The 22,367-nt window shown below is 36.7% G+C and overlaps 1 protein-coding gene across 3 annotated transcripts; it reads right to left on the bottom strand.

Moving 5' to 3' along the window:
* Positions 1-692: 692 nt before the first annotated feature.
* Positions 693-21,628, bottom strand: LOC109100001 (afadin- and alpha-actinin-binding protein-like). 3 transcript variants are annotated; one of them, XM_042769427.1, is made up of 14 exons: positions 21,477-21,628; positions 19,296-19,433; positions 17,932-18,098; positions 11,086-11,286; positions 10,512-10,622; positions 8,590-8,725; positions 8,402-8,477; positions 8,145-8,325; positions 6,607-6,754; positions 5,577-5,701; positions 4,460-4,633; positions 4,068-4,185; positions 3,814-3,964; positions 693-1,518 (listed from the first exon to the last, which is right to left on the bottom strand). In XM_042769427.1, the coding sequence occupies exons 2-14, from the start codon at positions 19,339-19,341 to the stop codon at positions 1,407-1,409; spliced, it is 1,746 nt and encodes a 581-aa protein (XP_042625361.1). In that variant the 5' UTR covers positions 19,342-19,433; positions 21,477-21,628; the 3' UTR covers positions 693-1,406. The 3 variants fall into 3 exon arrangements, with proteins under 3 accessions (XP_042625361.1, XP_042625380.1, XP_042625372.1); XM_042769446.1 differs by having other exon boundaries at positions 4,460-4,630; XM_042769438.1 differs by lacking the exon at positions 21,477-21,628 and having other exon boundaries at positions 19,296-19,803.
* Between the last annotated feature and the right edge of the window lie 739 nt (positions 21,629-22,367).

Below are 22,367 nucleotides of genomic sequence, written 5' to 3'. Positions count from 1 at the left end.
AAGAAATGCATTCATTGGTTGATTACACACTTTGATTACACTGATTGGACACTCCTGCTTTACAAATGTAGTACGCAGCTTCGTCCCCACCTTTTAAGGTGAAATATAACCAAAGTTCTGACTGACTTTTACCATATTATGAAATTTCCTAGTCAAACAACTTAAGCTTGGAATACACCACACAATGTTTGCACATATTTTTGCCCCGATTTAGAGTCTGGAGGAGTCGATGGTAGAGCCAATATGGAGATTTTGGTAAGTCGGAGTCGACAGATTTAACAGAAAATCAGTGTAAAATTGTCACTTTTTTTTTTTTAGCTTCAAACTATGATTCCATCTAGTCATATTTGATATTCTGAGACAATTTTAGAATGCATATTGTTTTCATTTGTAATTGCATCGTTTAGCAATGAGGCACGTGTTTGTGTTTGCAACAACTTCTGCAAAGTCTGGTAGTGTGCAATCCTAAGTCAGTACCATTTACAAAGTCAGCAAGGGACTTTTTGTTGGTATTTGTCCATCAATTGTTGATTGGATTTTAAAAAGTAAGCGTTATACATCTGATTGCGATTGCCTCAACTGCTAAGTGGCCTTACATATGTCAGCAAAGAGAAGTGAGTTTTATCATAGGAAGACAAGTAACATGCATCATGGAATAAAACAGCCAATTTTGATTTCATGATTTTGAAAACTTTAGAAATACAAATAGATCTTTATTTTCAAAACTTTATTGCATTGACTTTAAAGAAATCGCTCTTCAAATGTAAAAACATGGGTTCATTCTTGAATGTCACAAGACATCCTTGGTTTTTCAATATAAATATTCAACATTCAAGTGAAAAAAAAACAAGAAAAACGTCTTCCATGTCTTGCATTAAAAAAAAGTGATCAATACATAGTACTAAGCATCACTAAATTATAATAAAAGTACAAAACTAAATGTGAGACCTAGCCCACGATAAGTCTGTATTTGCAACAATATAATAACGGCAAATCAAAATATTAAATTATTTTAGTATTTAAAAGCTACATTAAACATCTCTCCCCTTAAAAAGTGCTTTATGAATTAATGTAACATTTACAGCTCACACAAACGTCACACAATCTGACTTGCCATATATTTTTAAACTAACGCAATGCACAATGGCCACTTTACATATTTATGAGATTCAGAAGTGGCAAATGCAAATGATTGTCTCCGAGATCAATTTGATCCAGCTAAACATGCTATCTATTTTCTTCAACCCTAAATCCGTAAAGGGACAACATAGCGAATCTAGATAAGAGGTACAGGAGCATGCTGTGATGGGATGCCCGGAAGACTCCTGCAAAGCTTACACTTACGATCGCTTGAACAATGGAGTGTCTCTTCTGTAGTGTTTGATCAGTGTAATACTGTTGTGTCATCAGACGGGGCTGCTCTCGTCTCGGACCAATGAGATGACACTGCAGTCTGTAGAACAATTACGCAACCGTGACTTTGTCAACATCTTACCACTCGCACATTTCCCGTGGCCTCTGGAGAGACAGAAAACACATGTCAGCTTCACGAACACAGAAGAGAATATGTGGGTTATGATATTTATTTGCTCAGACAACATATTTCTCGGACTATCTCCTCATCAGTGACTCTGGTGTAGCTAGATCTGCTCTAATAGCATGATTAAAGGCAACCGTGGGTTAACCTCAAAGCACATCTGAAATCACTTTCCTCAACTAACTTGTCATTTTATGTTGCAACCACAGATGTCAATAAAGAGCACAGAATTCCACAGTGGAATTAAAGGAACACTGCACTTTTTTTGAAAATAGGCTCATTTTCCACCTCACCTAGAGTTGAGTTTTACCGTTTTCGCATCCATTCAGCCCATCTCCGGGTCTGGCATGTACTAAGTGTACTAAGACCGACGGAAAATGAAAAGTTGAGATTTTCTAGGCCGATATGGCTAGGAACTATACTCTCATTCCGGCGTAATAATCAGGGAACTTTGCTGCCGTATCATGGGTGAAGCAAGCGCAGTGATATCACGCAGTGCCTGAAAATAGTAGAAAATCACAACTTTTCGTTTTCCGTCGGTCTTAGTACACGATGTAACTACAGAAGAGTCAAGTTTTAAAAAGGAAAAATATAGAAACTCTTTGGTCATTTTTGAGCGAGATGCTAATGGTCCAATCAGATTCAATAATCTATACTAAGCTAAGCTAAGCTAAAAGAGCTACCGGCAGACCCAGAGACAGTGTTGGGTGTAACGCGTTACTGTAATTAAATTACTTATCCACTGAAAAAGTAAAGTAAGGGATTACTGCTCATTTTTAGGTAATTTAATCACAGTTACTTATAAAGTATTTGCGTTATATACAGTAAATAATTTCAACAGTTCTTAAATCAATATTGAATTTGAAATCTAAATTTACCATCTAAAGATAAAACTGAATGCAGCGTCTTTAACCCTCTGCGTGCCAGCGCGTTCACTTTCAGTTTTTCCTGATTCACAGAGAAACCTTAAATACTCAGATACAGATAAGACTAAAATCAATACGCCTGCTTTTATTTGTGTACACTGACAATAACAACAAAACATTGTGCTTTTGCAAAAAAAAAAAAAAAAAAAAAACGGTGCAATTTCTGCCGTCTGTGTCTCCATGAGCAACTTTCTACACGTCACAAACTCAGCGAATATTTGGCACAGAGACATGAGAAATATGCATAGAAAGCTTGTGTCTACTTTTAAATGAACGAATTCAAATCGAAAACAAATATTCTCTGATTAATTATGTAATCCATATGAAACTAAAGCGATGTGCAGTCTTTTCCCGCATCTGAGCTCATTATATGCAGTCTTCTGCGCGCAAACACCCTCATCTAGATACAAAAAAAAATAGATTAAAAAAAAAATCTAAATCAAGATTCATCTAATTTTCATCGTTTCTGAAAAAGTCCTGCTTCAGTTTCCTGAACACCTTGCCAAACTGAAATGTATTGTTTAACTTTTCTTAAGCTTTTTTGTTATTCAGATGTGTTATTATTCAGAGTATTTCTATTTGTTAACCAAAGAAGGTTACATTTTTTTTTTTTATATATATAAAATATTACAGTTGAATATATTATATTTAAAAATGTTAAAAGTATAAGTTGTTTTAAAGCTAAAAGGCTAAACTATCTTGACTCAAATTGAAAGAATAAAAAGTTTAATTTCTATTAAGGTTTATAGGGATTTTAAGATGTAGTCTAATTAGCGATTTGATTAAGTTACTTGTTGAGTAAAAAAACTAAATTTCAGACAGAGTAATTAGTAAGGTAATATTAAATACAATATTGATGATGTAATTAGTAATAGTAATTAATTAATTTTTAAAAAGCAACTTACCCAACACTGCCCGGAGATAGGCTGAATGGATTCGAAAACACTAAATCTCAACTCTAGGGGAGTTGGAAAATGAGCCTATTTAAAAATAGTGGAGTGTTCCTTTAATTATTTAATTTACTTAAGTAAAGATCAAAGAGAAATAACTTTTGATTAGTACAATGCATCGCTAAGAATTTCATTCGGACAACTTTAAAGGCGATTTTCTCAATATTTTTTTTGCACCTTCAGATTCCAGATTTTTTATGTATTCAGCTTTCAGGTGATGTATAAATCTCAACATCTTTATGACTGGTTTTGTTGTCCAGGGTCACATATTCATGGAGCTTTTAGTGTGTTTGTCCTCATTTTTGGAGCTTGATGACTGTATGAAGGTTTGGAATGATTTAAGGGTAAATACATGGCCAAATTTCTAGTGTTGAGAATGATTTGTGGCAGGTGAGAGTACCTGCTCTCTGGGATGAGGTGTAGTGTGCGGTAGAGGTCAGCAGTGGAGGGCATCTTCACCGGCGCAGCTTTAGGAGTGGAGAACACAGAGTAGGACTGGGACTTGGTCACCAGCGGAGGAGTGGACTGCAGTTTGGCCTCGGGTTCTGTACCTAGAGATATGCAAATGTCAACTACAAAACAGAAATGCAGTGCATCTGAAACAGTAGATCTCCCTCACTGGTCACCAGTGAAGAGGTGTGAGACGTGACTCACTGACTGCTAATGCACCGTGAGGTTCAGACAACGCAGGTCTTTTACGGTCTACAAATGGAGTCATGTTCAAAAACTGGGTCTTCAGCCATACAGCTCGATCTTCTTCAAATGCTTTTCTCTAAAGAGGCAAGAAACAAACAGAGGTTTAAAAAAACAGCTAGATGGAGTGTAATGATGCACCAAAATCTTAAAGTACTGACACCAAATTCATTGACCCTGATTTATTTAGGGGTGTTTTTTTTCTTCTTTTTTTCTCAGATGGTGCGTTTTGATTGTGTCAGTGAATGCAACTTATTTCCATGCCACATAAAAGTTTCTCGAAACCTTTTTCTCGATTCGTGCCACCCTTTAATGTTTTAATTGTAATAAAGGTATCTGCATGTATTCAGTACCTCGTGTCCCAGACGAATAGCAGCTTCAGTGAAGTTCTTCCTCTCTCGCTCAAAGTTCCTCTTCTGTTCACTGAAGAGCCTCCACTCCTCTTTGAGCCGCTCTTTCTCCTCCAGCGTGTAGCAGTCGTTCAGCAGAGCCGCCGTCTCCTCATCGCACGGTGAGCTCAGCTGCTGCTGGAAACACACACCACAAACACTTTCAGACCAGATAAAGAAAGTTCAAGGAATAAATTAAAGGGAACAATGCATCAGTATGTCCTCTAAATGTAGATGTCTTCAGGAGAACTCAATGAATTGTATTAGCAGCACTTCAAAATTTGAAAAAAATATTTCAAACCAATCTTCATTACTTTTTTAAATCATTTTCTATAAAAATAGTCGAACTGGAATGTGGAAAAAGTGCAAAAAGTGTTGTTTTCCAGTGCAAATGTCTAAAGATTCTAAAAACAACATCCAAAATGACAAAATTGATAAAAAAAAATTATATATATATATATTTTTAAGCTAAACATCAAAATGGAGTGAGTTTATGACAAAACAACTTGGATATTTGACATTTTTTGTTCAATTTCTCAATAAACATGATTTCTCCTCTTCATTTTGCACCAGATTCATCTAAATTGAAGCATGTTTTGATATTTGTATTGAAAAACAAGACAAAAATACAGACAAAGAATTTTTTTTTTTTGCAGTGCATGCAACATTAATGCCATGACTATGAATTTAAGACTTTAAAAAAAAAAGATGTATATATATATATATATAAAAATATATATATATATATATATATATAAATAATATATATATAATATATATAAACCAAAGTAAAAAAGTCTGCTCCAGTTTAAGACCTTTTTAGGCTTTAAATACATTTAAAAAGACACACAGAAACCTGATTTTATGCAAACACACTTTATGATCTACGTTTTAGCACAGTTTATGCTTTGGACCAGAGACACCGAATTAAGATATATTCATAGATATATATTTAATAACATGAGACAACACACTGGGTCCTCTGACAAAATCTGACATTGGAGGTTCTGTCCCTGTAAGACGGAGTGGAATGCAGACGAGTTAATAATACTTTGTTCTCTGCTGTGCTCCAGACGTTCACCTGCAGAAGCTGCTGCTGCATGTGGATGAACTCTTTACACTGCTGTAACTCCAGTCTCATCCGCTGCATCTCGTCCTCGTGCTCCTTCCTGGACATCACCTCGTCTCCCTCGCGCTCCAGCGACACTGCAACACAACCACTGACATTCATTACAGAAGAACTTTTTCCACAACTAAAAAAAAAATAAAACAGAAGTCCGTTTCCGCCACGAAACAAAAAATAAAACAAGGTAATAGTGACTTTTTATCTCACAATTCGGACTTTTTTCTCAGAATTGCGAGTTATAAAGTCAGAATTGCGTGATATAAACTCGCAATTCTGAGAAAAAAGACAAAATTTTGTGAAATAAAAAGTCACTATAATCGGGCTTCCGTCACTATTGTTTGCAAGAACGAGCAACAATTAACCGAAAAGCAAAGAACAGCAAAGCGTAACTGTATATTTACTAGGGCCCTATATAAACAGTTTTATTTTTTTTTAAGGACTTCATTTTAATGATTTAATTAAATTGTAATAATCGATCAAATAAAGTCGTTTTGCTTTTGCTTTCAGCATTCGGTGTTGTGTAATCAAATGATGGCATAAAACATTAACATTAAGTGAATTAATCTTCTAATCAAATGAAAATGTAAAGTTATATAATGTCAATATCAAACTATTAAAAAAGCATGGCTGAAGTTTGTTTTTAACAAAGTACCTGAGCAACTGAATGAGAATGTTTATGTCATTTCACAATGGATTCTTTTCTCAACTCTCCTCATAATGCTGCTGGTTTTTCCTCACTATTTTGTATTGAAAACAGCAGTGCCAACAAATATTTTGTCTATAGGGGCAGTCGGTTCATTTTAATCTGACCCGGGCTCAAACATATACATATAAAAAGAGGTAATACCCTTGAAATGATATGTTTGTGACAGACACGTTTTTTGATCCTCACTCCATAAGCTCACTGCCAGAAACTAAATCTGAACGATCTGAAAATGCATTTCGTGACCCCTTTAAGAGTCAAAGCAACAGTCAGATGCTGAACCTTGGCTGTCGAGTCTCTCCATGTGGCTCTTGAGCTTCCTCCACTGCAGGCGGATGCTGTTGGTGAGCTGCTCGCGGGCCTGTTCACACGACTGCTCCAGACTCTCTCTGCTGCGGTCACCAGCCTCCTCCTCACCCTCCGAGACCGCCTGATGATAAAGGGAGAGTTCACACCGTCAGTCACTCGCCCTCGTGTCATCACAAACCCATAAGACTTTTTGATGCATCTTTAAAACAAATGAAGACACTTCTAATGCAACCCGAGAGATTTCTGGACCTCCACTGAATGTGCATTCCACCACAAACAAAACACTGCTGAAGCAATCCAAATAAATCCACATTTACTTTATTTGATGAACAGATTTAAATTTTTTATAGAAATATGAACATTGATCAATATAAGAGCACAGATATGATAAACAGAAGTTTAACAGTACGTTTGAAATCTGAGCTTTTTTTATGTGAATGAAAGCCTTAAGTAAATCTGAGTGAGTTTCTTTAGAAGACTGCTTGATTCTTTTGGATTACTTCTACAATCTCTTTTTGAACGTTTTGCTTCGGTGGAATGGATTTTCAGTGGAGAGACAGAAAATATCTTAATTTGCTTAAAATGTTGTATGGGTTTGGAACAACGTGATGTTGAGAACACTATTTCCCACCAATAGATACATAAAAAAATAAATACTCTACTGGCAAAATTTTAGAAAGACATTTTCTGCATTGTCTAATACACAAAAGTAGTCTAAAAAAAAATTCTAATTAGCCATTGGTTAGCCAAGAAGGAAAATTATTTCAGAGGTGGAGAAAGACAAAAGTTTGGAAACATTATGATTTTGAAGTCTCTTCTGCTCACAAGGGCTGCATTTGTTTGATCAGGAATACAGTAAAAAGAGTAATACTGTGTAATATTATAACAATTCGACATAAAGCCTTTCAATAAAAAAACTCAAAAGATCAAAAACTAAATAAAAACCAACAATAACATAACAATTCTATTTGGAATATAATCTCTCTTAACATCAAAAAAATTTTTTACTGTCTCTTTTGATCAATTTAATGCATAATTGCTGAATAAAAGCATTCATTTCTATTAAAAACACTCACATTTACAAACATTTGAATGGTACTTTATCATGGTTTCTGCATAAATATTAAAAGTATTTATGAAACATTCCTGCTCAGAAATGTTTCTTGAGCAGCAAATCAATGATTTCTGAAGATCATGTGACACTGAAGACTGGAGTAATGATGCTGAAAATACAGCTGCGCATCACATAGAAAACAGTTATTTTAAATTGTAATATTGTTTCACAATATTAGTGCATGTACTGTGTTTTTGAGCACATAAATGCAGCCTTGGTGAGCAAAAGAGACTTCATTAAAAACATTTAGAAATCGCAACGCTGCCAAACATTTGACAAGTACTGTACATTGACGAACTGTGAACAATTAAAAAATAAAACAGGGTGCCTTTTGGCTTCATGTTGATTTACAGCATTTTTTAATGATTCAAAAAGAGCATGCGAGCAGACTTCAGACCTGCTCGAGGCTATCGTCCGCTGGCTCTGGTTGGACGCAGACGTTCTTTGGGCTCAGAATGGCGATCATGTCCTTCTTCATGTGCTGCAGCACTTTTTTAAGCTCCGAGTTCTCCAGCACCAGAGATCTCTGCCGCGTCTCGTAATCGCTCAGCAGAGCCCTGTACATCTCGCCCTCATGTCTGACAACACAAGAGCAGCCGTGTCACTGGGAGAAATAAGAATCATGTCAAAGCACACACGAGTGCTGGAGGTTACCTGGCCTCCATCTTGCTCGTCTTCCAAAGGCCTCTCTTGCCATCTGACCTTCCCACATAGTTTGACATTTCAATAGCTGAACACATGAAAACAGAGAAGACAGGAATACTGTAACCTTGGACACACTGTTCAAATCTTTCTGGAAAACGTGAATTGGTTTACTTGGATTTTTTTGCATCAGCGCTCACAGAGTTTCTTGTCTCTCTTGTCCATGAGCAGCTGGTTGAGACGCTCCTTCAGTTTGGTGCACTCTCTCTCTTTGCGCTTGCTGTCGTGGTTGTACTGCGTGGCACGACTAGAGATGATGCTCTGCAGTTTCTGTACCTGCATCAGGTTAAATACACATAGTAGTGAGGGTGCTGTATGATTATCATGCAGGGTATACACACAGTACACTGAACTCTTAAAAACATACTTAACATTGAGGGGGAAAAAAGGTCGGATTCAAGCATCTCAAGCATCGCATGTCTTTTGATCACTTGTGATCATTTCTTTATAACACGTCCAATAATGATTACCTTTTAAAGGGATAGTTGACCCATAAAAAAAACAGAAATGTAGCTGTTAATTTACTCCCTCTCAGACCATCCAAAATGTAGATGACTTTTTTTCTTCATTAGAACAGTAAGAAAACGTAAAGCTGAAACCATGCTCGGTGATTCAGAAAAGTCAATGGCTGCCGTCACTTTGAGTGTCAAAAAAGCCTATTATACATAAAATTTAAGACTCCCTATTAAGTGAGTGGTGATTAGTGGGTGCTGTATGGTGCAATGAAGTAGTTGTTATCAATAAACACTTATTAATTCATAGCCTAATGCAACAATTACATATGTAAATTGTCAAAACTTTATAATTATGACATTATATATTTACATTTTCATGTAAAATTTAATCACAAAATTATTCATATCTGCATCCGGATAAAACCAGGTGGAACGTCGACTCTTTTTTTTCATATACAGTTATGACTATCTTTTTTTCATAGTTATCACTGAATAAGTATGCCCTGTTAAAACTAAAATAATTATTAATTTCTAAAAATATTTATCATGCAAGTGGAAATATGTCATGACAAACGTTTTGTGATCATTTGAACTCAAATGAATCCATTCAATGCGCACATTTTCATTACGCAGAACTCTTTAAGTGAGTCTTTTTTTTTAACTTCACTAAACAAATGTGCATGTGCCACGCAAACCAGCAAAAGATAAAGATGCAAACATGTATTCCAAATAGAAAAAGAATCTCAACGTTGATTATAATCCTACTCTTGAGAGAGAACTGGTTTGGTTTTTGAGAGACTGAGATGCGCAACGTGGCCAGCTGTTTGATTGATGAGCGTGCTGTCCTTATTACATTTATTCGTTTCATATATCATAGCCTAAGGTTTAAATCATTGCCTTTTAAATATATACAAATAATAGAATGTGTATGATGTATTATTATAGGTGATATTACTCTTGCCAAGCTCTGATTTCTGAGAGATGCACAGAGAGGCAACAGCAATGAGGTGTTTGATTTGCGCTCTTTTCACTCATAAAGTGTATTCATTCATTCTTGCGTGACTTTAGAGTTCTGTGTATAATATTGTGCTGATCCCCTGATCAACTGTTATCTAGCAAACACTGGACTGTGCCTCCTCAGCCGAATATTCAGGCAGAATTATTCCTCGTCCGTTATTCGTTTTTAATCCATTATCCGTGCAACAGCTACACAAAATAGGCTTTGGGCACACCCCTAATTATTACAACACCAATTATAATAATATAATAAGAAAAAATAGATAAAGTTATAAAAAGTAACAGCTACACAAAATATTGTAATCCTAAAATTCACGTTGTACTTGTACGTTGAACCCTGTGCATGCATTATGGTTAATGCACGCTCGAGTAGTCGATTGTTTCCGACAGCGAAGACTAGTGTTTGAAGTAGTCGATCACTCGAGTCTATGCAAGCCCTAAAACTTAGTGTGTCTTGAGGGAAAAAAAAAAAAAAATTGTAGTTTAGCTGAAAGAAGAAGCTGGAACAAGAGTACACTAGCAAAAATACTGCAACATGATGGAGTGCAGCGGTCATGTCTGTCGGACCATATGAACAGAGTTTCTCTTACTTCCTCTTTCTCAGACTTGAGGCAGTTCTGTAAGGTTTTGATCTTCAGCTGTAGCTGTCGCTCTCCCTCATGCAGACCTGAGTTCTCCCTCCTGGTGTGCTCCAGCTGATCCTGAGACAATTACACAATAGCAGAAGAAATTACGAGTGTCCTAGCTGCTCGCGTTTAAGGATTGTGCAGGATTTTACAAGACTAGCAACAGTTTCCACTTATTTCACTTTTTTATGGATAAATAAACTCGGTGCCACAAAATAGTTAAACGTGTTCCTTGTCAAGAAAAAAAGTAAAAAATAAAATGTATATTTTTGTAAAATTTTCTACCATTTAAAATTAAGTCACCATAAACAAAACATCAAAACTATGTTTGTGAACTCTGGTTAAAAGGCAAAAAAAATAAATTAATTAAAATAAATAAAAAAAATAAAATTTAAAATTTAATAAATCATCTCAAAGATAATATTTGAATATTTGAATTTGAATATTTGAATAATTTCCATCACTTTCCTAGTCCTGGAAATGACAAATCCCTGTTTTTTTTTGGCTTTTGTCTGAAGAAATGTAGAAAGCGGAGTACTTTGAGTCTACAGTTGCTGTGCTGCAGGTGCTCGAGGTCACTGCTGTTCTTCAGCTGCTGCGTCTCCAGCTCATGTAGGGCTCGCTGAGCTCTCCTCTGCAGCTGCAGCACTTCATACAGCAGGTTCAAAACCGGCACAGCGCTCAGACCGCCATACACAGACTCTAAACTCACTCCAGTCAAGCCCAGCGAACACACCTCCTGAGGAGAACCAAGAGAAACATCTCATTACAAACAACTTAGGCATTATGTTTTGTGTTAGATATTTATTTTTTAATAGTAAGGTAACAATATGCATGATTTAACAGTGTTTTCATCCAAGAGTTAACAGTATGTCTCGGGAGCAGTCAAGACAACAACTTTCATTTTTGTTAAAATAACATTAAATGCAAACTGGCATGCTATTAAACAGTGCTGGGTTAATGCATTAAACGTACTGAGAGTTACTTTAGATTACTTAGTAACTAATAAAGTAATGCATTACTAATATTTAGTTTTAGACTAAATGTAAGTAACTTTTCCAAATAAGCAATACCAGTTACTTTTGATTTCCCTTTTTCCCCCCATGATGAGAGAAATACTAAATGTAAAAATGCATTTACTCGCACAAAAACAGATTCAATATTTAGTTTTAGACTAAATGTAAAAATGCATTTACTCGCACAAAAACAGATTCAGTATTCCTCGAAATGAATAAAAACTGTGACATGCAACTCAGAATATGATGCAGACCTGCATTTCACTTTTGGTGTGAAAGGGCTTTCACATTTGCCAAAAATACAACTTTTTTATATTAAAAACAAGCAAGCCCAGCCCAAAAGTAACAGATAAGTAACGTAACATTACTTTCCATATAAAGTAACTAACGCAATTAGTTACTTTCTAAGTAGTAACACAATATTGTTATGCATTATTTTTAAAAGTAACTTTCCCCAACACTGCTAGTAAAAAGCCAGAGAACTTGCATTGTCCAGACTGGACCCCTATAAAGGTCATATTTTGAGTTAGATAAAGTACTTGTGTCGGCAGTGTGAAGTAGACACACCCATCTTAGCCATTTTTATATCACTCGTCTTGAGCAAAATGAATGTAAACCCCACAGATAATGTCCAAATGAACCATTAATTTACAAACATACATTTTAAAAACTAAATCTCCGTTACTGATATGCAGCAAACCACGTCATTTTAGGTCAAAGTACTGGCTGCGAGTCGATGATCTCTGATGTTTGGGAATCACAATATGGCCGGTCAAAAACCTCCAGTGGTTTTACCTCCTGCTGGCAGTTTATAATTCTATGAGCAATCCATTATGAAAAAAGATCACTGGTTTATTTTCTTTGTACTTTTTAGTAGTGCATTAATATCCATCTAAACAGGAACAAACAAGGTGGAAACATCTTGGTTATGCAGCGCTGAATTTTCAGCATCATTACTCCAGTCTTCAGTGTCACATCCTTCAGAAATCATTCTAATATGATGATTTTCTGATCAAGAAACCTTTTTTAATTATTATTATTATTATCAATATTTAAAACAGTTGAGTACATTTTTTTCAGGATTCTTTGATGAATAAAAAGATCCAAAGATCAGCATTTATGTGAAATAAAAAGCTTTTGAGGCATAATACACTATAAATTCAAAAGCTTAGAGTCAGTATATTTTTATTTTTCGGAAAATAAATTATAGAAAATAATACTTTTATTTAGAAAGGATGCTTTAAATTGATCAGAAGTGATGATAAAGACATTTATAATTTTACAAAATATTTCTATTTCAGATAAATGCTGTTCTTCTGAACGTTCTATTCATCAAAGAAATGTGAAAAAATTCTACTCAGATGTTTTCAACATCATCATTATAATAAATGTTTTTTGAGCAGCAGATAAGAACATCAATATGTTTTCACTGAAGAATGATGCTAAAAATGTGTGAATCACAAATTTGGAGTAATGATGCTAAAAATGTAGCTTTGAAATCACAATACTGTTTTGCGTGTACTTTGGATTTATAACTGCTGCAGGCTTGGTGAACAGAAGAGATTTCATAAAAAAAACTATTTCTAAAACAATTTTACTGTTCAAAAACTTTTGATTAGGCAATTTTATTTTTTCTCTAATTTCTAGCTTTTCATTGATTTAGAAATCAGATAACTGCTGGACAATAATCAATAATAATGATTTATTAATGTTTATATACTACAAAAACTTTAATCACATAATAAAAGGCAAAATAGTTTCTGTACTGTAATAAATGCTACGTCAATTAGCACTGCATTGTTGTTTATTACCTATACACCAAATTAAAAACAAAAATAAAACATAAATCTAAACATCCGAATGTTTACTGTTTCCAAACGTTTCTGTTTGTCTGATATTGCTGTTTTCATATAGCTGGATGCTTTTGTCCATTTTCCTGGTTCAGCTTTCTGCACGAGAGCGCCCTCCGGCTTCGAGTATGAATGAAACGCACCAGCTCTTGAAAACCTCTATGCCAACACTCTTGACCAAAAAAGTGAGGGGGACAAATTTACATGACATTAAAAGTGGGGGGGAGACACGTCCCCAGCTTCCCCTCCATAATCTACGCCCCTGCATTAGAGTGTCCGGCAGTTTATGAACCTGTGAAAACGTATGCACATACTGACAGAAAAATATGACACCTGTTCAAACAGATAAAACCTGAGTGAAGTCAACATCCAGATTATAAGATCCGATAAAAGTCTGCAAAGAGGCCGAACCTGCCACCACAAATATATAAAGTCGAGCCCTTCAATAAAGCCTGAGAAGCAGCAACACCTCTATTAGAGTGAGCCTGAATGCCGAGAGGTAAAGATAACCCATGCACAACATAAGCAAGTCTCATCTTTCACCCAATGCACATCCGTTGTTTCATAGTGGCAACACCCTTGTTGCATCCCCTAAAACACACAAACAACTGATCAAATTTACACCACTGGCTCATGCAGTCAACGTTAATCACCCTCACAGGACAAAACATATGCTGTCGCGCATTCTTCTGTGACTCAAAGAAAAGAGGAGAAAATGGAAAAGAAAGAAAAATCCTCCAGAAGCAATGACAGCACTGAACCAACAGGTCAGGGAGCCGGACTGTGATTGCGCTCTCTGCACATTACGCAAAAAGCCACCACTGTGTCCTAGATTGTATCTCCATAATCTCTGGGTCAAAAGATACAATTCATTACAGAGCTCCAGTCAAAGGGGGCTCTGTAAACTAAACCAGTTTCCATATTTCCTGCCAGGGATCCCACATGCTGCCCCAAGCCTGAAAGTGTAAACCCGCTCTGATTGGTATTTTCCAAGGAAGCTTCTCCAGGAGAGACACCAAATCTGAGAACATTATGGTGAAATGGCCAAAATGGTGACAGCAGCACTCTGTCCACCTGGACCCTCGTGAGAACTGCTTTCCAGTTCCTCAAACCTCTGGCAAAGCAGACCAATGCTCTAAAGATGCAAAACCCAACCCCCAGCGACAGAAGTTTTTGTCTTCACCCAAAGGTCCAAAGAGGAATGGGGTATAAATGCATTTCCCCTAGTGATTTTATGTAACAGACCACTGATGCTGTCCATCCTGATGACCACATGACATTCATCTGGACGGGAAATGTCTAAAAAACTAAAAAAAAAAAATAAATAATAAAAAATAAAAAACACCATCACCTCCAGGTAGTTTATGTGCCACATGAGATGATCACCATCCAAACTCAACAGAATCGTTGCACAAGACCCTTATCATAACTCGCCTTGCAGTGACAGACTTTGCCCAAAGGCACAAACCGCCATCCTTTTCAAGCACTAACAAATACTGGATGTAGAAACCAGATTCCCCCTTGGGAGGAAGCATTTTATCTACAGCTCCTTTCCTCTATCAGGGAGTCGGTTTTCTGCCATAAAATCTGAGCTTTCTGAGCTTTTGTGGGGAGAAATGAGGTAATGGGGTAGTGCACCTCTTTTATATGGTTAGCAGAACCCAACAAGAGACATTCAGCAGATGTTGTCATTCTGCCAAATGAACAGAGGCATCAGACATTTTATGGTTGAAACCTGAGAAAGAGGGTCACTAAGACTCATGTGAGGGCAATGCAATGGTCAGATCGAAGAAAGCCTTCTACGTCTTCAATCAGTGCATGAGATACGAGTGTACCAAAACGCTCTGTGCCTCTATCTGTAGCAAGCCTTCCCTAATGGGACCCTTAAGTGGCTGAGCAGCAGGTAAAACCCATCCCAGAATGGAAGAGCGTATGGCCTGACTCAATATAATGGGTTCATCATGCACCATAGGGGCGAAGCTTCTTAAAAGCACAACATCGTAAACTTCTGTGCTCCGTAGGCATTGACATATGGAACACAAAAACAAAAAGATTGACCTTGTTTGAGATGTGAAAAATGGCAAAACTAACAAAACAGAATCTCAAGGGACTGCGAGAAGAATGGCCATTCTCTAAAGCAGGGCTTGCCCTCTGTTGTGATCCCCGTCATTCAGCAACCCGTTTTGTATATTTTGTGTATATGAAAAGCCAAAGACTAATTTCCACATTAATGGACAATATAAAATTAATTGCATCGCCAAAAAGCCCAGACTGAGCAACAAGAGCATCCAGGACTTCTTTCTCACACATATCTGTGAGATTCAACCATAAGGAACTTTCGAACCGCCGGAACCTTTTCATAGTACCAGAACTAATTGTAGAAATACCCACTTTTGGGCGTTTTCGCACCACTGGAACTAGGTGCAATTTTAGTACCGGACTGCCTTTTTCAATAACCAAATTAGCTCCTACTCTGGAGCAGGGTCTAACCAGCACAACTGGTACTACTCGTGACGTAAGTAGACATTGATTGTCCAGACGCGTTTGAAAACGCCCTCACCCGCTATGATTTAAAATGCCGTTTAAACATACTGTAAACATTGTGTCAACTTATTTCACAAGTATGACGAACAGCGATAAATATACGGACGCTGAAGTGCAGGCACTTGAAGCAAATGTAGCACTTTCAATCGCTTTACGTATACATCGACATTCCATGCGTTCATTCAATCACTTTACGTATACATCGACATTCCATGTCCATTAATGTGAAACCCACGAGACACAACAAAAACACAGCTGCGATCACAGCATTCCTTCATCCTCCTGTTGTTAATGTTGTTCTTTTTTAATGTTGATGAACGCCACACACAAATGACATCGCTGTCGACCGGCTTACGTCACTCCCTAGTACACACTGTCGGTGCGAACACAACCCTTTAAATTGTACTGGGAAATAGTTTGCGCAAACTCGTCCCAGTACTGTACATTTAGGCCTTTTAGATGTCTCTGGGTCCCAGCAACCCTGCCACAGAAGATGTCTCTGGGTCCCAGCAACCCTGCCACAGAATGACCAATCGTGCAAGCCGTATGCCAAGTCAGTCACTCTTCTGAGCTCTTTGACTGCCTCTACGGCTCAACAAATTTTTTGACATCACATGATACTTAATCTTCTCATCGAATCTCTGACCAATCAAATGCTCTCTAGAATCCGAAGCGCCCACCTGCTGCACTATAAATATAGATGCTGAAGCTGCGGCTGAGATCGGTCATTTGTTCACCATGTAGTATTCCCTTTACAGTGAATGCCTCGTAGTGCACAGTGTAGGTGATAGGGATCGATTCAGACAGTGTAAATATGCTTTCGATTGGTGTAAATGAGGTCTGGTTTCACGATTTTTCACACGAACCGTGGCAGCTCACATCCAGACTTTGTCTCCGGTCCAGAGATGCGATGGTACGGAGCGGATCAGTCGGCAACTACACAGCCTCAGCATGATATGACCATTATTTTGTTTTACTAAGAGTTTCATATTGAATCTATGATGTAATCTATTAGACGTAAAATGTGGATTTACTGAGCTCAATGTCTCTGGCCCGAACAGACATAATTAAAACGCTATTGGCTACTTTAAAAAGGGGGCGGGGCTGCTTAATATGTCCCGCCCTCTCCTCCAGTTTCAGTTGAAATTACATCACCACACAGAATAACGCTGCTTGTTTCAAGGCATTTCAGGGGACCTTTAAGTGTGGCTTGAGAATGAAGAGAGAAAAAAAAAACTCTTAACACACTTCTCCTGTGTGTCCTTACTCATGATGAAACAAGGACAAGGAGATATACAAAGACACAGCAATCAGCCAATGAATCCACACCATTCTATACAGGCATCAGACAATCGTCACACCTGGAGGGTGCTCCCATAGGTTCACTTGAAGACAGGAACATTACTCTAAATCAGGGGTGCCCAAACTCGATCCTGAAGGGCCGGTGTCCTCCAGAGTTTAGCTGCAACTTGCTTTAACACAACCCTGCTGGGAAGTTTCTAGTATGCCTAGTAAGAGCTTGATTAGTTGGTTCAGGTGTGTCGAATTGGGGTTGGAGCTAAACTCTGCAGGACACAGGCCCTCGAGGACCAAGTTTGCGCACCCCTGCTCTAAATAATCTTAAGAGCTAAAATTACAGTGTCTTAAAGGCACAAGTACATCTGCCCTGTCCCTCAAATTAGTCCAACAGGGTTGAAGCACCACATTTGAAGTTACATGTGCATGACCACAAGAAATGGAGCCTTGCGGGGACAAAGTAAATGCTGTAATAACAGCACTCTTTGCTTTGCAGTTAATGCAAGTAGTTAAACATAAACCAAAGTCCATTTAATTCCTTACACTATCCATGTTGTTGCTTTATTTTTCTATCACCAATCCCAATCATCAGATGAAAGATAATCGGAATAAGTTTAACCATTAACATCATCATACCTAACACATGAGCAATACTTTCAAACTGCTCTTGTAATGTACCTGATTGATATATGCGATGCACTGCGATATGTTCTCCTCGGTGCAGAACGCACTTATCACGCTGTAGGAGGTTTTGGGCAGAACCATGGTGGAATGCAGCGAATGGTGAGAGTTTTGCCTGGAGGGAGACATGCTGATCCCAGAAATACTGGAAAGCTCTTTGTTGTCTGTACAGAAGACAAAAGAAAAGGCAGAGCCTGTTAATAAAGCCTGTCGAAACCAGACATGTCTAACATGATGCCGTGTAGCAGCAAAAGAGCTAACCTGGCAGAGTTTCAGTTGAGGAAAAGCATTGAAATAATAATAATAATAATAATAATAATAATAATAATAATAATAATTAAAAAACACTATGCAGTGCATTTATATATTTGACAATGAGTCAGAATGGTCAGAATTTATTAAGAGCATTTCAGGATGGTCTGATGATGGTCAGTGTGAAAATATGTGGGAAATATGAGACAATGGTCTAGAAGTTTGAAAAACAAGGTTTTAGACAAGATCGTTCAAATTGGCAGAAAATCTAGAAATTGTGAAGAAATATCAATCCTGTTTTGACTCAATGCACTCAAATTTGCATGAGTTCAGGAAAAGAAAGAAAGAAAATAATTTTGTTTCTAGGCCTCAAAAGTTACTAGCCTCGACGTGAGTGCAAATGTGACCTGTTGGTGGTGCTAGAGGGATTGAGATATCAGATTTGCTATGGTAATAGTTCAGATTGTCCTCTATCTGTGTACCACATTTCATAACTTGCTGTGATAGAGTCAAAAGTGGAGGAGGACAAGGACAAGATAGAGTCTGTACTTCGGTGAATTCGCCCCTAATTTAAATAATAGTTCACTAAAACAAAAACTGTGTCATTATTTGCTCAACCTCATGTTATTCCCCAGTACGTGTTTTATTATGTCTCCTAATTTTTTTTTCCCATTTTTGAACGATCTTTACAAAGCTTTTTTCCCCTATACAACAACAAATAATACACATATCTGTTAAGTTTTGCAGATATGGTCACTATAAACTGTCTGTTTTATGGGAAACAGCTACATGAAGATTCTTCAAAAAGGATTAATTTGTGTCCCATGGGAAAAGAGTAACAGAATACAGGGTTGGAAAGACATGGGGATGAAAAAAAGACACTTTTCTTTTTTGGGGTAAACTATTCCTTCCAATACATTACAGAACGAAAGAGAGAACATGGAGAAACATTATTTAACACTGTAAAATATTAAATCAAATCAAACACTAGCTTCAATGTAATGCAACATTTCACAGATTAAATTACAAACCATGCTTAAATTAGCTCAGTCTCTTAACAAGATCAAGCCAAGAGTCCCAGACACAATGTTCCCATGTTTGCTACTCACCGAGAGATGGATCTGGCATCATTGCAGGAGTCCACCAATCTCCCATGAAACCTTAAGCTCGGATGGGATTCTCCAGCGTCCTGTTCATCCAAATGAACGAGCCAGAGAGAGAGAGGGGCTAGCACTCGGCCATCACGCCTGAAACAGAATAGACGGCACGCTGGATTACCCAGCAGAAGGCCTGTGAAGCCGGATTACACAGCCATGGAATACGGCTGCAGGATTACCAGAACCAGCACGTCACGGAGGGGCTGGAGAGATCGTGCAAACCAGTGCAAATCCCGCCCACAACAGATTTCATTGGTTAAATCATTCACACTAGTCAAGAAAAAGTAAGACTTCAAAGATTCAGTTCAGAGTTCAGAAAAAAACATGGATGCATCAAACCACGACAAACAGTAAATGCAGGATATCATGGTTGTTTACATAACAATAATTACAATAACACATGCAATAATAATTTTAAAAAATAAAATCAGGCTTGCATTGCAAATTTACATTTTTGTCTCGTTTTCCAGTATATCTTAATATTTTCAAATCAAAATACACTTAGCTGAGAATCAAAATGGCTTAAGACATCATTCTCGTTTTCTGACGAATTTATAAAAATTAAATGAATTTATGCTTAAAACAACTAAAAAATATCTGCCAATGGAATCCGATTTAAAAAAAAAAAACTAAATTAAAAACGAAAACAAGATAATATTTCTTACCCCATTGGGAAATATTTTCATGAGAATGCTTTATATAAGCCTGTGTTTTATATTAAGCAGAGGAGTTATGACTAAGGCCCAAAACATTGTCCCTTGGAAAATTAATCTGCATGCATTAATTTTGCATACGCTTTTAATCCACACCTTCAAAGCAATTTATATGTGCATAGTACAATCTGTACATTTTTTTTTTTTTTTTTGGTTTATATAAAATACATTCAATGGACATTTTCAACTGTTGTGACACTTTTCCATTATGCATATTCAGCTAAATATATTTTATAAACAGTGTAAATATATACAAATTGTAAAATACATGTGATATATAAAAGGTAAAATTATGCATTTTTTCTCATTCGTCATAGGAAGTCATTTCAGAGGAGCGTAGTGTGTCCCAATTCACACCATTATGTGTGCCATTTTTTAGTATAAATTGAGTAGTGTGTTGACAATTAAAACTGACTCCGATGTTGGATGACAAGTGTTAAAATTCACATCCCAGACGTTAAGTGTATCAGACATCAAAACTGCCCTTCAGCGTCATCCCAGACGGTAAAATGTAGACAGACAACAAACAAAACTGCCCTTCAGTTTGTATAATTTTGTGATTTTAAACTTCTACTTTAAAACTGTGGACAAACAGCAGTTTTTGTTTTATCATGTAACTTCCATATTTTACATTTTTTTTTCACAAATGTATACATGTACTATATTGTTTCAGTTTGGTGAGAAAAACTGGGCACGATGTGGAAATGTTCCAACGACAAAATATTGCACTAAATTAAAAGTTCAAATGTTACAAATAAATTACAATATTGATATTGCAATACTGGTAGCACTAATATAACAGTTTTGGGATATATTTTTTATAAAACAATTTTGTGTTACAATAAAGTAATTTGTACACTTCTAAAACACTATTACTATGAGTGTTGTAAGGGTTTTTAAGCATAATTTTTTTAATCAGTATTACTATGAGTGTTGTAAGGGTTTTTAAGCATAATAATAACCCTAGAATGTGATCAAAACGGTTTAAAATATCCGGGCTGACTGCAGACCGACCACAAAACACAATGTTTTCAGACTTTTCCAAAAAATGTTCCAAAAAATAATACATTTTTTTCAAAGGGTTACTAATAACACAACTTTTGGATATTTTCATGTCTGGGAAAAATGTGTGATTTAACAGGTTAATAAGTCGATGCTCATTCTTCTGATTTCACGAGAGCTCTCGTTTAGGGAACATTAAGCTGTATAACATTATTCATACAGCACAGTTACACCAGTTACATCAGTACTTCACAGGTGAGACGCCACTGTAGCGCAATAGCGATGCACTGCAACCGCGACACTAAAAAAATTCAAACAAACACCTCTATGCAGCAAGCAACATAAATTAATAGAGACACAACCAGAGTCTGAACTTTAGCACAGCGGCTAATAAACACAGTTACACCGGTGAACTTACAGCAGACGGACCCGACCGCAGACAGACCAGCATATGCTCGCGGATTAGACTGATCCGTGTTTAGAGAGAGAGAGAGAGAGAGAGAGAGAGAGAGAGAGAGAGAGAGAGAGAGAGAGAGAGAGAGAGAGAGAGAGAGAGAGAGGAGATGATCAGATGATTTGAAATGCACCTCTGTTCTTCAAAATAAACAAACACGACTCTCATTGGCCAGCCTGTTGTCAAGCAACCAGCAACTCGCCGTTTGATTGGCTGGATCGTCTGTAACAACACGCAACAGGTGTTCAGCGTCTTCTTGCATAATATAAATATAGACATTTGACTGATTTCTCGATTTACTTGAATTTTGTGGCATTTGTTTATTATATTATAGATTTTTAACCGATATTCACTCACCTTTTATTAGGCTTATAAATGTTTTTGTTCGTTTCTTCTTTAAGGTCAAAACATATATATAGGGCAAATACATATATATATCTATAGTATATATATATATATATATATATATATAGATATTAGTAGTTTGCGTTATATATAATATAGATATATAGCCCTGATATCTATATATATATATATATATATATATCTATATAGTAATAAAAAAAGCAACTAACTAACTGAATAAATAAACACAAACATAATAATAAGTCAAAATAACCTCTCTTTCTCAAATCTGTATGCACACTTTTTTTTTTTTTTTTTTTTTTTTTTTTGAATCACTTTAAGTATTTAATGTTGTGTCCTTTATGTACTGTGTAACCATGGCCTATACGTTCAAATATGTTTTACAGCAAGTGACTGCTTATCTCTTGCTGACGTCATATTTTCATACGTGCACACGTTTGATAGATAATCAGGAACTCAAGACCAAAGTCTAGAGCTGACAGGGAAACT

Source organism: Cyprinus carpio, chromosome A2 (genome assembly GCF_018340385.1).
Source record: "Cyprinus carpio isolate SPL01 chromosome A2, ASM1834038v1, whole genome shotgun sequence".
In the NCBI taxonomy this organism is placed as follows: Eukaryota; Metazoa; Chordata; class Actinopteri; order Cypriniformes; family Cyprinidae; genus Cyprinus; species Cyprinus carpio.
This window is presented reverse-complemented; position numbering and strand designations above follow the sequence as displayed.